Source organism: Lepidochelys olivacea (genome assembly GCF_965140295.1).
Source record: "Lepidochelys olivacea isolate rLepOli2 genome assembly, chromosome: 2".
NCBI lineage: Eukaryota > Metazoa > Chordata > Testudines > Cheloniidae > Lepidochelys > Lepidochelys olivacea.
In genome coordinates this window covers 57,656,603-57,674,603 of record NC_140412.1, presented here as the reverse complement: position 1 = coordinate 57,674,603, position 18,001 = coordinate 57,656,603, and the positions used below count along the sequence as shown (strand labels likewise).

The following is an 18,001-nucleotide window of genomic DNA, read 5'->3' as shown; positions in this document are numbered from 1 at the left end:
GTTCTAAACTACTTTTCCATCACCCCGAGTCCTGGGGGCAGTCAGGGACTAAATTAGCCCCTGTCTCAAATGTGAGCAGTCACAGACCTGGTCTAATTTACACCATCTGGAACAGTCCCTTAGGGACAATTCTGCAGATTCACTCTATACATGCCTCCTCCTGTTCCTGACATGGCTTCTCCCTGTCCCTTATGCCAGATGGGATAATCTTTAGCTACCTGTCTAATGCAGAGAGAAGGGGACCTGGCTTTAACTGTGCTATCTTACCACCCACAGTGGGTTACAATCAATGAGTGTGGGAGTGCTGGAAGAAACTGGCATGCAGTTATGTTGAAGTGTGAGAACTGAAGTGGGGGGAGGAGGCTAGAGAGGACAAAGTTGCAGTAGTAAAGGCAGGAGATGATCAGAGCATAGACTAAGGTTTTACGGAAAAGAACCAACAGATATTAGCAATGGCAATATGAGGGAAAGAATTGAGAGAGAGAAGAACAAGGTTGCCTGTCTGGTTCCTGCTTGGTGTTTATTTGAGCGTATTGCCTTAGTTTACTTTTGTTAAGATGCTTATAAACCAGAGGCACCTAGAAATTAAAAATTATTTTTAAATAATTTTTGCATGAGATTTCAAAATGCAGGACTCCTCTTCCATTGAAAGAAATTCATTAATGTGAACAGGCACTGATGTTACAAAATTCTGCCTCTAAAACCATTTTTACTAACAATAAACGTTTATTTCTATGGATCTGAAAGGGAAGAATGAGAGCGAGCGAGAGATAACTTGAAGAATAAGTATTTCTGCAAGGGCACAGAATTCTTATATCCCTTTAGAAAAAATGGAAAAATCTGAAAAGAAAATCCTTTGTCTCATCAAGGCATCCCACTGATTCAGTGGAAGTGACATAGATTCCGTTGTATTGAGATATCGAATGTGGATGCAACCAAAAAAGCAATCTTTTAAATGTGTATTTCACACAGCCACTCTCATTTCTTTCATGTCTCCAAACAAGGCATAAAAAACCCCTATAGCTGCCAATAAGTCAAATTCTTTAAAAACAATAAAACTATAAAGCACTATGCCACAAAAAGCAAATAATGCAGCTCATCATCATGCAAAACAGACAGAATTCCACAGTTCTTATTAAATAATAATAAGCTACACATTTATATTTTATCATAATGTGTCTGAAGTGGACAGTAGATGGAAGATTGTGTTCCATTTTCACATCTCCTACACAAGCCAGAATGTTTTTTAAAAGCATACGTTGAAGACTAATTTGCAAACTGTCAAATCTAATCATAGGTCAAAGTCAATTAACTGCCTGAAATCTTTATTAATAAACAGCAAATGGTTATTTTCTAAACGGATGCCAACATCCTTTTCTTTTGGGCCAAAAGAAATCTGATGAGGTTCAATAAGGATAAGTGCAGGGTCCTGCACTTAGGACGGAAGAACCCAATGCACAGCTACAGACTAGGGACCGAATGGCTAGGCAGCAGTTCTGCAGAAAAGGACCTAGGGGTGACAGTGGACGAGAAGCTGGATATGAGTCAGCAGTGTGCCCTTGTTGCCAAGAAGGCCAATGGCATTTTGGGATGTATAAGTAGGGGCATAGCGAGCAGATCGAGGGACGTGATCGTTCCCCTCTATTCGACATTGGTGAGGCCTCATCTGGAGTACTGTGTCCAGTTTTGGGCCCCACACTTCAAGAAGGATGTGGATAAATTGGAGAGAGTCCAGCGAAGGGCAACAAAAATGATTAGCGGACTGGAACACATGAGTTATGAGGAGAGGCTGAGGGAACTGGGATTGTTTAGCCTGCAGAAGAGAAGAATGAGGGGGGATTTGATAGCTGCTTTCAACTACCTGAAAGGGGGTTCCAAAGAGGATGGCTCTAGACTGTTCTCAATGGTAGCAGATGACAGAACGAGGAGTAATGGTCTCAAGTTGCAGTGGGGGAGGTTTAGATTGGATATTAGGAAAAACTTTTTCATTAAGAGGGTGGTGAAACACTGGAATGCGTTACCTAGGGAGGTGGTAGAATCTCCTTCCTTAGAGGTTTTTAAGGTCAGGCTTGACAAAGCCCTGGCTGGGATGATTTAACTGGGAATTGGTCCTGCTTTGAGCAGGGGGTTGGACTAGATGGCCTTCTGGGGTCCCTTCCAACCCTGATATTCTATGATCCTTGAGAAATTCTCCTAGAAGTTCCACAGGTACAAACTTGGCAAACTTCACGCATTAAGCTGTAGGAAGGTAAATAGAAAGAGAGTGATCGCTAACATAGCGATTATGACAAAAAGCAAGAAAAGACAGGAAATCAGATACCCTTCATGGAAATAAAACAAAAAAGAAGCAGAAAATGGAGTTTTTCCATTTACTTCAATGGGACCAGAAACAGGTGCCAAAATTAAACGAACATTCAGTTTTTTGTCTTTTTTTTTTTTAAATTTGTATTATGTCTTGTCACTGGATCTGATCATCAATAACTTTCTCAGACAAATCTCCTATTGGCTTCAGTGGGAGCCTTTCCAGTGCAAGGACTTCGGAAATGGTACCATTCTGTATTAAAAGTGTTCAGAAACAATCCAAGTAGAGCACTGTAAAGTTCATCTCCACCTACAGTCCTTACTTAAGTATGGAAAAAAGTTTCCTTCACTTATAAACTGATGTTCTGCAAAAGATTCCCACTATCTGGAATAATGGGCTACTCCTCCATGGCTGCTGATTCAGGTAGCTCATCCAATCAGGACCCAGCCTTGGTGCTGCTGCAGCACCTGCCTTTCTCCACCAATTATTGTATTTCCATTACATTACAATTTCTGAACTATAATCTGATGTATCAAAACTATATTACAGAGGGGATATATCTCTAGTTAGGGTAAGCCTTTTGCAAAACATCTTTCTGCCAAGGCTTGCCACACCCACCTGTGGAAGTAGCAGACTCCTGTTTTCATCAATAACTAAAGAAATCACAGAGCCCAAGGGTGCGAGTGAATTAATAAAGCCACACCTCATGGTTAAAGATCATAGAACCACAGAGTTAGAAGGGACCACAAGGGTCCTCTAGTCTAACCCCCAGAAAAGATACAGGATTTGTTGGACTAAACTGTCCAAGACAGATGGCTATCCAGCCTCCTTTTGAAAACCTCCAGTGAAGGAGCTTTCACGACCTCCCTAGGCAGTCTGTTCCATTGTCTTGTTGTTCTTACAGTTAGGAAGTTTTGCCCGAGATTTAAAGATGACTAAATTCACATTACACCATCCAAATGAAGCACATATATCCACGTGGAGAGGCCTGGTGAATATGAGGATAGTCTGCCACATATCAACCTGCCAAAAAACTTTCTACATTGACACACTCTCTCTCAGCCCAAGAAGTTGCCATACCTTCAAGAGAACAAGCCTTAATTCCCAACAGAACAAGGAAGGCCCTTTGTTTTGTAGGCTTCTCCAGTATAACAGCAGATAGTGTGACCAGAACAGGATACAGTATCTCAAAAAAGATATCACAGAAATAGAAAAGAAAATCATCAGTGCATGGGAAGTCTTCCATATGAAGAGAGGATATTGGACCAGGTTAACTTCTGGTCTGATCCAGTATGGCAGTTCCTAACTCAGCATTGCACATAAAATCAAAGTATCCAGCCAAGCATCCAGTTTCTGTTTATACCCAGCTGAAAACTGAAATTCAGGAACAATGCTGAATCTTGGTCTATGGGTAGGTCACAGTTACGAGGAAGTGGATCAATGATAATTCATTTCCTCCAAAATCAAACAACAATACCAATTATTCAGCATTAAAACACAAAAGAGAAGGAGTTGCTTCCTTCTGGGTTTCTTCTCTAGTGATTTGCCATATTCTCAAAAGCAAGATCCCACCCAAGATGAATAAAATCCATTGTGCTCCGTTTTATAATCCAGTATGAAACTGTTTGGCAGAGTTGTCCTCACATAATTTTCTATTATTTTTATTAAGTTGTGAATCAACTGAGGTATTATTTTATTTAAGTCATAGATGCAGAATTAAAATTTTACAAGGCTACGAGATACCTTCATTCTAAATAAAGGAAAACAAATTGTAAGTGCATTAAAAAGAAAATCCATCATAGAGTCTTAAACTTCTGCCAAAGAACTTACGCTTAAAAAGAAACTGCATGTCCATTTCTTACAGAGCCAGTTTAACAATGATGGAAGTGAATGCAATTTTCTGAAGTCCAGTACACCAGTAATAAATTAGCATTTATCAGCTTGACTTGAGCATTACATTTACTGCTGAAAAGTGTTCAGCTAGAGTGATGGCTTGCACAGCGTTAATTCTGCAAATCTCGCTGATTCCAGCTTTAGCTACAATTTAGGTACTGTATCTGCAGCCCTATTTGCTTATAGCCAGCTTTTATTTCTGAATTCATTATTTAATTTGTTTTTAGGGACTGGTTGAATTTTGAAAACTGCATGCAGGTATGAAGTAAAAGTACAAAATCGCTCAGCAATCTGCAAGAGTCAAAAATAGGGCAATAAAAAGATATGAAGTGTTATGTTTATCAAAATGCTTCTACATCTGAATGAGTGAGGTCTGCCATTCCTGGCACATTATTTAGGTACTTTCGGAAGAAAGAAATCTGTTCAGTATGGCTTGAGAGAGAAAAAGAGAAGTGAAAAACAACAGTCAAAGTCAAGAAGAGAGTAGGTCACAGAGCAAAATGTTATTAGCCTTTGGAGAAGCATTTTTATCCATCAACCAAATAACTAGGAAACAATGAAAACAGCCCCCAATTGCAACTCATTCTTGAGTACAAAATAGCACAAGCAACGTCAAAAACATAACAAAAATATTCTCTACAGAAGATGAGGGCATTAGAAAAAGTCAAGTCTACAGTGCTGAAGGGGTGAAGGGGAAGGTAAATATAATTAAAAGAAAATGCTCCCCTCTATGACACAAAAGTGGAATAAAAGGAAAAATGATAATGAAATTGTGACGTACACTGTATATTTAAAAGCTAAAGCAGACATTTAGAAGACAAACATCTCAGGCTCTTATCTACTTCAGCTCATACAATTTCCCATGAACTGTATTACTCACTAATCTTTACAAGCATGCAGACTGGGTTACTGAGAATGTCTTCCAAATACTCATTACAGTAAAAGAACATAAACAATGTTGCATATCTCACTGCAGTATCATTTGCTTCCTACATAAGAAATTCACATTGAAAAACCATGGTACTTGCCAACATGGTGACTAAGTAAATTAAAGGATGAAATGCCTCACTCATTTAATTCCATAATATGTTTACTCTGTTAATGTTACATGTAGAAATTAGCGCAATCGTATGACTTAACAGAAAGTTATTTATAACTGAAGTAGATAAAGTAAAAAGATGAAAGTTTAAGACAAGTTTTTCCTGCTCATCAGCCCAATATAAGTTTACATAACTAAAATACACTGGGGTAAATTCAGTTCCCACTTACAGGAATGGAAGCCTACTGATTTCAAGTTGCATAAATGTGAATGAGAGAAGAGTTTGGCACATCATCTTCTACATGGCAGCTTAAGGACTGTAACTTCCACTGCATTGTACCTCCACAACCAATACAACCCAACAGCAGTTCTTGCCCTGAATCTCTTACTGATTATACCATGCAGAGAGGTTCATAACCCTGAGATACAGCAGTCCTGTCCATGGGAAGTAGAGAACATCTCATGCTGCCCAGCACCGATTCCACCAACATGTTAAAAAGTAGCACTGATGGGCTCCAAAGGAAGACTCCACTTCTACTTAAATCCTTACAATTTTCTAATTCTAGTAGGTATAAGTCTGGAAGAAAATATGAAATTGTGACTGATAACATTTGCAGATGACACACACATTACTAGAGTGGCAAATGATGACAAGAACAGGCTACTTATACAGAGCAAACTGGATCATTTGATAAATCGGGCACAATGCAACAATGTGATTTAGTACAGCCATATGCAAGGTCATACATCTGGGAACAAAGAATGCAGGGCATAATTCCAGGATAACTGGGGACTATATCCTGAAAAGCATGGTGGAGAACAACAACAAAGTTTAACAACAGCTCCCAGTGCTATACTGTGTCTAAAAGGGCTAATATAATCCTTGGTTGAAGAAACGGGACTATTTAGTAGGAGTAGAGAGGTATCTTTAATAACATTGCTAATCTTGAATTAATGCTGAACTACTGGAATCCACCCCATTCAGCAACTCTCTCTCTTCTGTTTCACCCAGGTTGTAGCCAGGCCAGATCCATACTCTTCTGCATTACTCTTTAAAAAAAAAAAAAAAAAACACCACCATGGGATTTGTCATGGCAAAGAGACTCAACCAAGATTGAGAAAGGTCACTGTCCAGAGCTTAACCTACTCTTTGGCCACAAAGGCCTGGAAGTCCACAAGATGAAGGGTTGCAACTGCAGTTTGGTAAGCTCTTTGATCCAAATGAATCTCAATGCCACAGCTCAGAACCATGTGCGTTCAGCCAGTCTTCGCTCTAGCAACAGCTACCTCAAACTATCATTTTGGGGGTTGGAAGTGTAGCTGGGAGCATCCTTGGGGAGGAAATACTTTTTCTCAACTGCCTTCAAGAGGGGAGCAGAGGTCTGAGGTATCTTCCCTACCACCTTGAGCAAATGGTCCAAAATAAAGCAGAAGGACACCACAATCTACTAAATGGGCACTAATTCAAAGTCAGCCACCTTAGCCTGATTCTTCAGAAACTGAGGGAAAAATCAAATCCCTGCATGCACAGTTGCTCTCCTCTTCAGTACAGATATATTTGGCATGATCGGAAGAGTCCTATCGTTCATCTGAATCCAAGCAGCAGCTTTTTCCTCCCTGATCATGACCCTGCTCCTACATAGGTAACTGATCCTGACGAGTCTACACAGAAGACTGGAGTATTGACAGTGCTTTGAAAGGTGCTGATACTGGCTGCACAGACACTTTTCGCGCAGATAGGGTGGGGGCTACCTGAGGCTGTAAATATCTTTCCCTGGGAAACTCGGAAGGGTATTGTGGGGGAAGATGTTCAACCCTGGCCCCCTCCTAATGTGGGCCTAACCTACATCCCACCCACTCCCCTGCCCTGGATCCTGACTCCACAGAGTGCTCTGTGCAGGATTCTGGGAAGGGGAAGAGACCATGCTGACGAGGCAGTTAACCATACCCCTTCTTCCACACACATTGTTCAACCCCAAGTAACTGGACTTTTTAAAAGTGGCTTATGTGTACAAGCAGTAACTACAATATAGTTGGAGCCGGTAGTGATCTCTGTATTTAGGCTGCGTAACACTTCCCATTAAAGATCCTCATGACCTTTCTGTTAGAAGCTCTAACGCTTCCACTCTTTGCAGCAGACCTTTGAAATGGAGCAGAGGCAAAGCCCTGGAGTTAGAGACATGCCTTTTACTTTTCCCATGAAATGCCGTTCAGGTTTTGCTGAGTTACAAACTGTTAAATAATGCCTCTCTCTTGCTTACATCCCTCTGGAAAATGTTGGCAGCCTGCCGACATGAGAACTCAACTTTAACCTTCTAAAGCTGGGCCCATGCAACTACCAGAGCAGCAGCAGCTCTAGTACCAACAGCACTGCACTGGTAATGCCTGGATGCCACCAGAGCAGCTACAGCAACAAGGGAGACAGTCGGACAAGATTTCCCCCATAACACCCAACTGGCACAAGGATTCAGCGTCCCATTCCCCCCCAACCTGTTTTGGGGACACCACATGGCACAGGAACCTCCCACTTCCCCCTGTGTGTAGTGGGGGAGAGAGATTGACTACCTTCCAGATATAGTACATGGCACCAGCAGTCCATCCCAATCCCAGGATAGCAGCCTTCTCATGCTGTCAGCTAACATAGAGAGTCCTGCAGTAGAAGTCTGTGCTACAGTGCCGAAGGTTCAGGGTTCAAACCCTGGTGATGATGCCTGCTGGAGGGGTTGTACATAACATAATTTGTTTTTATCCTTTTCCTTAAAAAAAAAAAACAAACTAGGAAATACATACATTAAAAGAACATTATTTAGGTTGCAAATTCAAACACTGGAAAGTCCATGGAATCTTAATTTGCCACCCTTAGCACATGCATTATAAAACAGGTACTTTAAAAATGTTTACTCTAAGTGAATTAAGAGCCTAAATCCCATCAAAGTCACTGAGGGCATGTCTACACAGACTTTAAAAAATAACCAGGGCAACGAGTGAAAGAGCCCAGGTCAACTAAATCAGACTTGTGGGTCTTGTGCTGAGCTAAAAATAGTAGTGCAGATGTTTCCAAATCAGGTTGGGACCCAAACTCTGAGCCCTTCCCCCGCACTGAGTTTCAGAAGTCGGGCTCCAGCCCAAGCGGGAAAGTCTATACTGATGTTTTTAGCCCCGCACTGGAAGATTGAGTCAGTTGACCCAGGCTCGAAGACTCACTGCAGTGGATTTTTTTTTTATTTTTATTTTTATTTTTTTCTGTGTAGATGTACCCTTAGGCACCCAGGTTGCTAAGTACCTATGTCATTTTTCAAAATGGGACCTACACACTTTTGAAAATTTTATCCACAGTCATTAATTACATCACCATATACTACTTTTCCATATAACCACTGCCTCATTCAGCAAACACAGAGGATACACAAGGGGACGGAATCATGGCTGTACAGGCAATCATAAACCTGTCATTTCTTAACTTTCAGGTATTGGACTTTTCAACTTCAATAACTTTCTTTGATCTTTTTAAAATGTAATAATACAAATAAATACTGCATATATTCTTGATGCTTAACATATTAAATGCATAGCATAGATACTACAGAAAATCCCACTGAAAGATAGCAACAGCATTGATTAATCATAATTATTCCATTCATACTGTATCAGGTCAAGGAATACACATCAATGCAGCACAGCCTAATACTGAGCACTGTGATACTTTGTTTTCATGGGGTGAGCTGAGTGTAGAAAGATGGCTTTCACAATTAATTTTGTGGCTTTTGTTGGTTTAAGTCTTTCCACAGTGGGAGCTGGGTTTTCAGACCCTAAATACTTTTCAAAGTATTTTTTTTAGGATTTAATAAACTACAGAAATTAACTGTTGCCTGTCAAAAATTTTATTACAGAAGTACATAAAGTACTGCCTTTTTCTGACAGACTTAGGCAAACGTTTTCTACAGCTGCCTGTCCTAATCACCATTATCTAAAGCGATAGCTACTGGCAATAGCAAAACTCATCACCTACAGTCTCCCTTGTCACTGTACTATATGGACAACAATCTTAAGGCAAACAGATGTTTCTGCCATTTTAAACCACAGGAAACAGACTGACTTTCTCCTTTTTCCCTTTCCTAGAAACAAATACTAGCAAAGAAAAACACTGGCACAGCTGTACTCAACACTTTCCTTATAACAATGTATCTGTGTGGGAGGCATATGATGACTGCAAATATGGAAACAAATAGACCAGGGGAACAAAATGTAGTATGCAGAAGAACAACAAAAAATCATTCACTAAAAATCAGAATGTTAACGGATTGTATATTAAATTGTTGCATTAGAGGTAGACTAGATTACTCAGGGGAATAGCAATGGAATATACAAAAGCCTTCACTACTAGATCACCGGTAAGAATCCTGTCTTGTTTGGTAATGTCCAAATGCCTATGTGAAATGAGTTGGGGTTCGCAATTCAATTTCAAGTGAACAAAATGTCCACATCACCAAAAATCTCCACCACAGTGGTATCAATGTCAGATGTCAGGGATTTGAATGGAGCATAATGACTAGATTGGCATGGACATGGTGACTAAATTACAGTCTTATTTTTTTTAAGGAGGTCTCTCCAGGTCAGGCTTGAGGCACATAAGTGAAAACTCATAGTACTGCTGCCTGTGCTGTACTTTTTCTGTGAATAAACAAAAGACTTCAGTTTCCATTGCTGTCAAGCTGGCACCTTCCACAACATCAGATTCACATTAAAGGGGAAAAATGTTATTGAAGTTACTGCATTACAGTCTCACCTCATTAATAGGGGAAAAAAAATCTTTGAAGAAACTATTACAAGAGAAAACATTGTAGCAAACCCAACTGCTGTATGGGATGATTATGAAATTATATTGTAAGTAATAAAAGCTTATACTGTACCAAAAAAAGACTTTTTGGATAGTGCTTCTGAGGTGAAATCCATATACTAACAGATACATTCATACTGCCCTCTCGTGGTCTAAAAGTAATATTTCTAGCTGCATTACTTGAATTGTTAATCTGAACCATCTATCTCCTAACTCTCCATGATTAAGGTCACTATGCCCTCCCTTAACCTTTAGCCCTCTCAAATCCACTTCTCTTCTTGTTTAGGATGCAGCCAATACCACTTTGTTCACAAAAAAATTGCATTTGCTTATACATGTGTACTGTGTGTGAGACTCATCCTTCTGTGCATATAGCCTAAATAACTGGAATTTAGTAGCGGAACTAAGCTAGGGTTAATTAACGGGATGCCCATCCCATGCACTGGCTGTGTAGCAGACTCTTCATGACAGCTATTCCTGGTGTAGGTTGGAATAGTTACCACTTTCCTCTTGCACTCACACAGGACTGGATTATTTGTAGATCCAGTGACCCTCACTTCTGTTTCATTCTGCAGGGAATTGTCATGGTTGCAGGGCTAGCTGTACCTCCATCCCCTCTATGGCCTCTCTCTGTGCATCTCCTAGGTCTTAGGCCTCATGCCTTTATTTCTCCTGCAGCAGTCTCCCCCACTCTTAGACTTGGTGCTGGCTTCAGCACCCATCCATTTTTAATCTACAGGTCTGACTGTGTTCAAGCACCTGCAGTTCTTCTATTCACGAGTTTGTGACTGGTGTACATCATGATCATGCAGCCTTCTTAAAACAAAAGTATTTGTTCATTTAGCAGTAGAAACAAAGCATTAAAGAAAAAGAAAGAAACATATCCATCTTACCTAAAGCTCTACCATACTAGGATGTGACTTAAGCATGTCTAGCTTTGTCCAGACATCCCAGGAGAGTGCCCACATCTCAGTCTAATTCCCCAAAACAATTCCTCGCCCTGTCTTAAGAGAAAGTCCCTTATTAATTCTTCCAGAGTTCCTTTGTTTAGTGTTCATAGGCTTTTTCCTGTCCCTCTCCAAACCAGTTTTGTAGGTTGGCTGGAGAGAAGGCAAACTCATGCAAATAGTCCTGCCATTATTCCTTGACAGGTGGCTTATCTTGTGCCATTCTTTTCCTTCCTGCCTGTTTTTTCCAGATAGACTCCTGCGAGTTAAATCAGTATTGTCATGCACAAAACAATGATAGGACAACTTACAGTATTCATGAATTGTTATAGAGCGGCTCCTAATACATTACTCCTATTCACAGTTCAATTTGAGTCCCCTTCATGGCATGCAGAAGCCCTCCCCACAGCCACACCAATTCTCCTGAAGGGTTAAAGTGGTTCTCATGTAACACGGAAAGCCTGGTGAAGGCCCTCTTAAGTGAGTGGATTTCACCCTGTGTGCGCTAACTGGATAACTATGTGACACTACATACTCTTTTGTGGGCTTTTTGTGGATACAATGGGTCTGGGTAGATTTATATAGTTTCCTGAAATGCAACCACATTTGAAAACATGGCCTATAGCATTTCATTACTCTATTCTTATGTCCTGATTTTCCTCTACTTACATTTAAATAATTTCCACAGAATAAATTAAGCTGATTGAATGTTAAGGTTGCACTGCTAAGCATTCAAAAGTCTGGCGATGCCAAAATTAAGAAAGCACGCTCAGCCTTAGCTCTGTCCCCTTGGAAGTATACAGTAGGATACAGTCTTTAACTGCAGGATCATGTGAGATATCCCATAAAGCTAGAATGTTCCAGCAGATTTAATTTATTTTACACAATACAATCTTTTCTCTCTAATTAAATCTACTAGCCAGTGGGGGAGGCAGGATTGTGCTTCCAGGATTGTGCTGCTGCTTTGGAGATGGCACTGCAAGTGGCATTATCCAGGAGCAGTCCATGAGTTCGGGGAAGCAGGAGAGTGTGGTGATGATGGAGAGAGAGAGATGGACAAGGAGAAAGGCTCCCAGCACCCTTTCCCATCTACTGTACCTATACAGAGGCAGTACAATATGACCCTTAGTCTGTAGTATGTGATGTAAATACAGGAGGAAGTAACCACAAGGGGAGTGGATGAAAATGAAAAGTGTCGGCAAAGCTGTCAAAGGTGCATATTAAATGAAATAAGAAAAGGAGGACTTGTGGCACCTTAGAGACTAAAATTTATTTGAGCATAAGCTTTCGTGAGCTACAGCTCACTTCATCGGATGTTAAATGAAATGTATCCCATGAATATTACCACCTCGTGTGACATACACTCATAAGGCAGTCCCATCACATGAAATTCTTCAAAACTGAACCACTGTTGCTTTAATTATTTTCAGTTTTATCCTTGTATCCACTCATTGTTTTGCTTTTTCTTTGTTTCTATACTTCACAAGTGTTTTTAATTTCCAAAGGTTTCTTTTAAGGCTTTCAAGCTCCCTGTACTGTGGTGAGACAGTTTTAAGGAATTTTATGTTATAAGCAAATCATTTAAGGATTCTTCCAAAGGAAGGGGGGGGGGGGTGTACTCTGTGATCCCTTTGACAAGGGCTTGCAGTATTACAACATCAAAAGCAGGTGTTCAGTTTCCAGTGGCTTTTATTTCTTGACTAAAAGCATGTGGTTTGGGTGCATTTGTAAGATATCACATCTCTTTTGCATTTTACAGACTCCCTGTCATTGAAAATACTGGAACACAATTAAACTTCAAGGAGGATTATTTTCAACTCTAACTGAAGACAACACATTATGATATTAAAAGGTAATCAAATGGAGACATACACATGGGGGAAGCTGGACAGACTTATGTAGCTGGAACTCAGACAGAGCTTGTTTTATTTTTCACAACTTTCATGTGATTGAACAATTATGTTTTTGATTCTTTTTAATTTTGTAAATGAATGGCATGCTCATGAAAGTGAGGGATTAACAGCACTGGCAGGAGAGAGATATAGCATGACAAGGTGTATGTAAGTTTCATCATACAGCTCTGCCAATGTACCTCAGTCCTGACCTGCTATTCCAGTCCTTGGTCTTTTCTGAACAGTTTGCCAGTTCTACTGAATTGTAGCAAATAATATGGAGGGAGAAGTTTGAAATGTTGACAAATGGAACCTAAGATAAGACCTAAATCTCCTAATTCATTCACACTTTTACTTCACACAGAGCACTCACAAGCACACTGCATAGGGGTCATAAATAGCCACATTCTCTTTATACACATAACTAACATTTCTTGCCAGACATAACAAGAAGCATGCTAATTTTTTGGCCATGAGCAACCTTCGTCAAGGTAGCTCACAAAACAACAATTGGGCCTTCAACTATCTTTAAATGTACAAAAGGTGACAGTGTTTGAGCAGATTTCATGTCTGCTTACAATGTAAGTGAAACAGAGTAATCTTAATTCTGTTGCCCAAAGAACATTTTCTTAAATGTAAACTGTAAACTTCATGCTGCAAAATCCCCAAGAACTTTGTGAGAGTTAACTTGTTTGTGAGAAAGAAAATTAATTTGGGGAACAAGCAACTTATTCCTGAAATCATCAGAGCTTATTTTCCTTCAGTTAAAGTTTATAAAGCTCTCTGGGATCCATTCAGATAAAAGGAGATATATAAATGCAAGATCATCATCGCTGTTTGTTTTGTATACAACATATAATGCTTCCCCCTTTCTTCTGGTGTGTGGGTGTTGGTATGTGTGTGTGTAGTAATTTGCAGCTGACCCACAGCAAATTATTAACCATCTCTTCCCTATGCTGGTGCAGCTACTCTGCCCAGTGAGCAGAGGGTGAGGTGGAGCAAAGGCTCCACCTAATTCCCATCTCTCCCTGCCCATCAGCTCTTGTGAAGACGCAAGCAACCAAGTAGCCCTAGTTATTCCTACACACCTGGAACATCCAAGGTCCAGGTAGCCCATGCACAGAGGGTTCTTACACCATGCAGGCACACAGTCTTAATCAATCTAGCCCAAAGAAAACTGAGCTTAAACAGAGGTTTACCCCTTCACAGCCCATCTTTTCCTCTTATGTGTAACAGTCAAATTCTGTGGTCAAATTTCCACTGAAGTCACTCCGAGTTTTGCCTAAATAAGGACCGCAGGATTGTGAGAGGCTGAAGGTTTATTACTGATTTTCTCATAACAGTCAATTTTACAGAAATAGCATGTCATCACAAATCCAGGGTTATGATTTCACAGCAGGTGCCAAAAGAAGGAACATGAGGCTCCAAGGGAAGAAGTCCTAAGACAAACACAAATATCTAAATGGCAAAGTCAAATGAAGTTTGTGCAAAGGTGTTTTTTTGAAAGCAAGAAAATCCCTCTTTGAAATATCAGAGGGTCAATCACGGATTTATTTCAAAAATTTGAATTAGAATAAATGCTACCTGAATGAAGTCTGAGACATTTCAGTGAGTCTCCTAAGTAGAGAAATAAAACTACTTTATGCAACACTTTTTATAAAGTAATAACAGTAAAAATTGTTGTGGACTGTGCTTTCATGAGGGATCTTCAGTACACTACACCAGAAGAAAATACTTCACTATTCCACATTCTAGATTTTTTTTTCCTACGTTAAACTTTTTCCTAGTCTAGATAATTTTATTTTGTCAGCCAAGTAATTTCTATTGATATTTCTACTAATTATAGGAGTCCTAAAATACTGAGCAAAAGTATTAATAAAAAAGTTAATTTCAGCCAACAGAGCCATTTAGTAAAAGCAGGCCATGCTACAATACAGTCTATCCAAGCAGTGACAGAGAGCAACAGAGGCAACACACTCAACCAAACAAGTGCTTTGGATCACTGTAGAGAGAATTCCTTTGGACAAGTCGGGAGTGTTAACCAAACCTTCAACCCTTTTTATTCACAACGAGAGTTGGTATGATTCAATTCCTTTGAGGTAAAGAAGATAAAAGAGGAACGGGACTCTTTGCAACTGAGGTCCAGCCTAACCCCACAAAAAAAAAATCTTTAAGTTCAGCCCTAAGCACTAACTCTTTAAGTCTCTCAGGTGACCACATTATTTCCAAGCTACATTTAATTCAGGATGAATTAGTATAAATTGCCAACATGTTCCATCTGTTTTGCAGCAGATCAGAACAAGGACCAGTCATGAAACTACTAAGAAAAATTATAATACTTCCTAGTAAATGATAAGGCTTTGTCAGACAAGGAACTATTAGGATGCTCACTTGACAAAGCTGTCACACATTTAACTTTTACCAGTCTCTTAAGAGTGGACAGAATAGCTCAAAAAGGAAAACTATTATTCTGAAATAATGGCTGCTTAGAGGTCCCTCTTATCATTAGCAACAATTACTCCATACAAGGAGGGTTAGGTTGGAGGTTTTTAAAATGCGGAATAACATTTTTATGAATAAATCAAAAGTTATCACGTAGCAACATTTGTGAATTGAAGAACTGAGTTACTTGTGCCTGAAGAAAGCTGTAAACATCTACTAGAGATGGGAGGACAGCTCCACAGCATGTTAACTTTCCAGATGGAGCCCTCCCAATCTTACCCGCCTCCAAGAGAAAAGGGACTTTGTACCATTCAACGCAATCTTGCAACAGCTAAAATATCAGCAAAGAAAAGCAACACCTTTATGGAGAGTTAATCTGACTCATGTCCCTCCTGTACAGACTGAGTTCTAGTTCCAATCTACATTTAATAACCAAAACAAATTTTACACATGCCTTCATCCCTAGGCACTCTGATATCCTTAGGCACTTGTCATTTTAAACATGTATTGCTCACCAATTTATGAGTGTTTCTAAGCTGCGCTGCACATCCACTCCTTGGTAAGAATTTTATTTTATTTTACATTGCAGTAGTCTATAAAGTTTAAAGAAACTTAGCATTTGTTTAAGCAGTGGAGAAGTAATAGCACACAACAGAAAACATACAAACCTCTGATTGTACATGCCCCGGAAGTTATAATTTGCTCTATAGTTTGGGATTGGCTTTGGATCTAGTGGCCTGTAGATGGCAGGCTCTCCCCTTTTCATAGCCAGACCATTGAGCTCCACTGTTGGAGTTATACTGCCTGTAATAAAGAAGACCACATGTAAGACTCTTCAACAGTAAAGCATGTTAAAACCATACACACAGTGTTGGGGGTGGGTGGGAAGGCTGTAAAACAAATCTTGATTTTCCTACTAAACTAAAAAAGCAGCGACTAAGAAGTTGCATCAAATTCCAGTATAAAATGGGGGTACAGATCCAACCTTAATCAATAAATGTAAACAAGCACTTAAATTGACATCTTCATGTATTCTCTTGGAATCTGGGCAGACAACTCTGCCCAAATGTGATTACTATGATCAGACTGGTTTGTCAGCTTTGAACAATCTCAAGAATGCCTTTAAAATACTATGAAACTTTTTGAAATTAGTACCAGTAAAAGAATCACGTTTCTTTCCACTGGATGCCATTAAATAAATGGATGAAAACCAAAAATCTCTTATACAAAAAGTTTACAGCTATTGAAACAAGATAGCAGTAGCATACATTACTGTAATAATTTAATAACAATTTGATAGAAGTCAGAACTAAATGATTTTGTTTCAAGAGATGAGAGGTAAAATCTATGACTAAATTAAAAACTTAAAATTTTAGTAACTTATGAACTGGAGACTAAATTCATTAAAATTTAGTGCTACTACAGCCATCTCCTGGTCAAAGAGTGCAAAACAACAAACAAACAACTACCATTGTGTGTGTAATTATTTATTCTCCATAATGTCAAATATGAGGCTGCAATAATCATAAAATGCCTTATTTAAAAAGCAAAACCATTAGAAGACTCAAATCATTTAATATAACTGTCTTGTTATTTACTTCAGGGGAAAACTCACTGGCAAAATTATAAACCAAAATGTGTCCCACTTCTATAGCGAGAAGAAAAATCCAAACTGAGTTTAAATAGGTGTATTCCATTATCTAAAACTATAATTAGATGTGGGCATTAATCCAGCCCAGAAAAGCAATAATTATAATAATAATAAACCAGTTATTTGGGTTTTATGTGCCAATGCTGCAGATTTTATGCAGTGCTAGGCTAAACTACCACTAAACACAATTTTGAGTTTTTCCTCAAAGGAAGGACCGCAAGGACTGCAGAATTAGACTTCAAGTGACTATGAATTCAGCTACACAATAAAAATACAGGTAGTTACTAGATCAAAATATACCTGTGCTTTGAAAGAAAAGGTCTTAAAGAAAGATGACAGCGTCATATGAATGCCTGTATACGCAATAGATTTTTTAACTTTAAGGGAAATATTTATTACAGGCAGTCCTCGGACTTACAACACAATTGGTTCCTGAAAATTGCATTGTTAAGTCAAAACCGCAATCCGCTCCACTGCAGGACCAAGTGTCAAAGTTGAAACCAATTGTCGTAAGTCGAATTGGGGTATCAATTCAGAAACGTCGTAAGTGCCGTTCGTCGTAAGTCAAGGACTCCCTGTATTCTTTTTTCTGTTCCATACTTCTCAATTAAAAATATTAAAAGAGGCTAGTCCAAAACTCCTATCACCTGTATAACATGCTGCCACAACAAGAGCCAAATCCAAGGCCCTTCTTCCTCAGGGTGCTGCACCTGCTTCCACTGAACTAAACAGCAGAAGTCCCATTGACTTCAGTGGAAACAGGATCAAGGCCTGAGCCAGCAGGATCTGGAAGAGTTATAGGAGTAATATGCTCAGCCCTAAGGGAGTGGAAGATGGGAAAGAAAACCCTAGATTGTTCACAAACAATCCCTTCTAGACAAGGCTCAGGCCACTATTGATGGGATCTGGAGAAAGGTTTGTCCAGCCCTCCTCAGTAAGACAGACCCTTAGTGCAAAGTGAATCTTTTTGAAAGTGGTTGAGAGAAAGTAATGAGTAA

At 39.5% G+C, this 18,001-nt stretch overlaps 1 protein-coding gene across 10 annotated transcripts in view; it reads right to left on the bottom strand.

Annotated features, from left to right (window-relative positions):
* Positions 1-18,001, bottom strand: part of STAU2 (staufen double-stranded RNA binding protein 2) — a 225,177-nt gene that overhangs the window by 178,369 nt on the left and 28,807 nt on the right. For all 10 annotated transcript variants that reach the window (XM_084621497.1, XM_084621499.1, XM_084621494.1 and 7 more), the window contains one exon: positions 16,021-16,156. In XM_084621497.1, the coding sequence (XP_084477623.1) occupies positions 16,021-16,156 (136 nt within the window). The remainder of the gene's footprint in view (positions 1-16,020; positions 16,157-18,001) is intronic.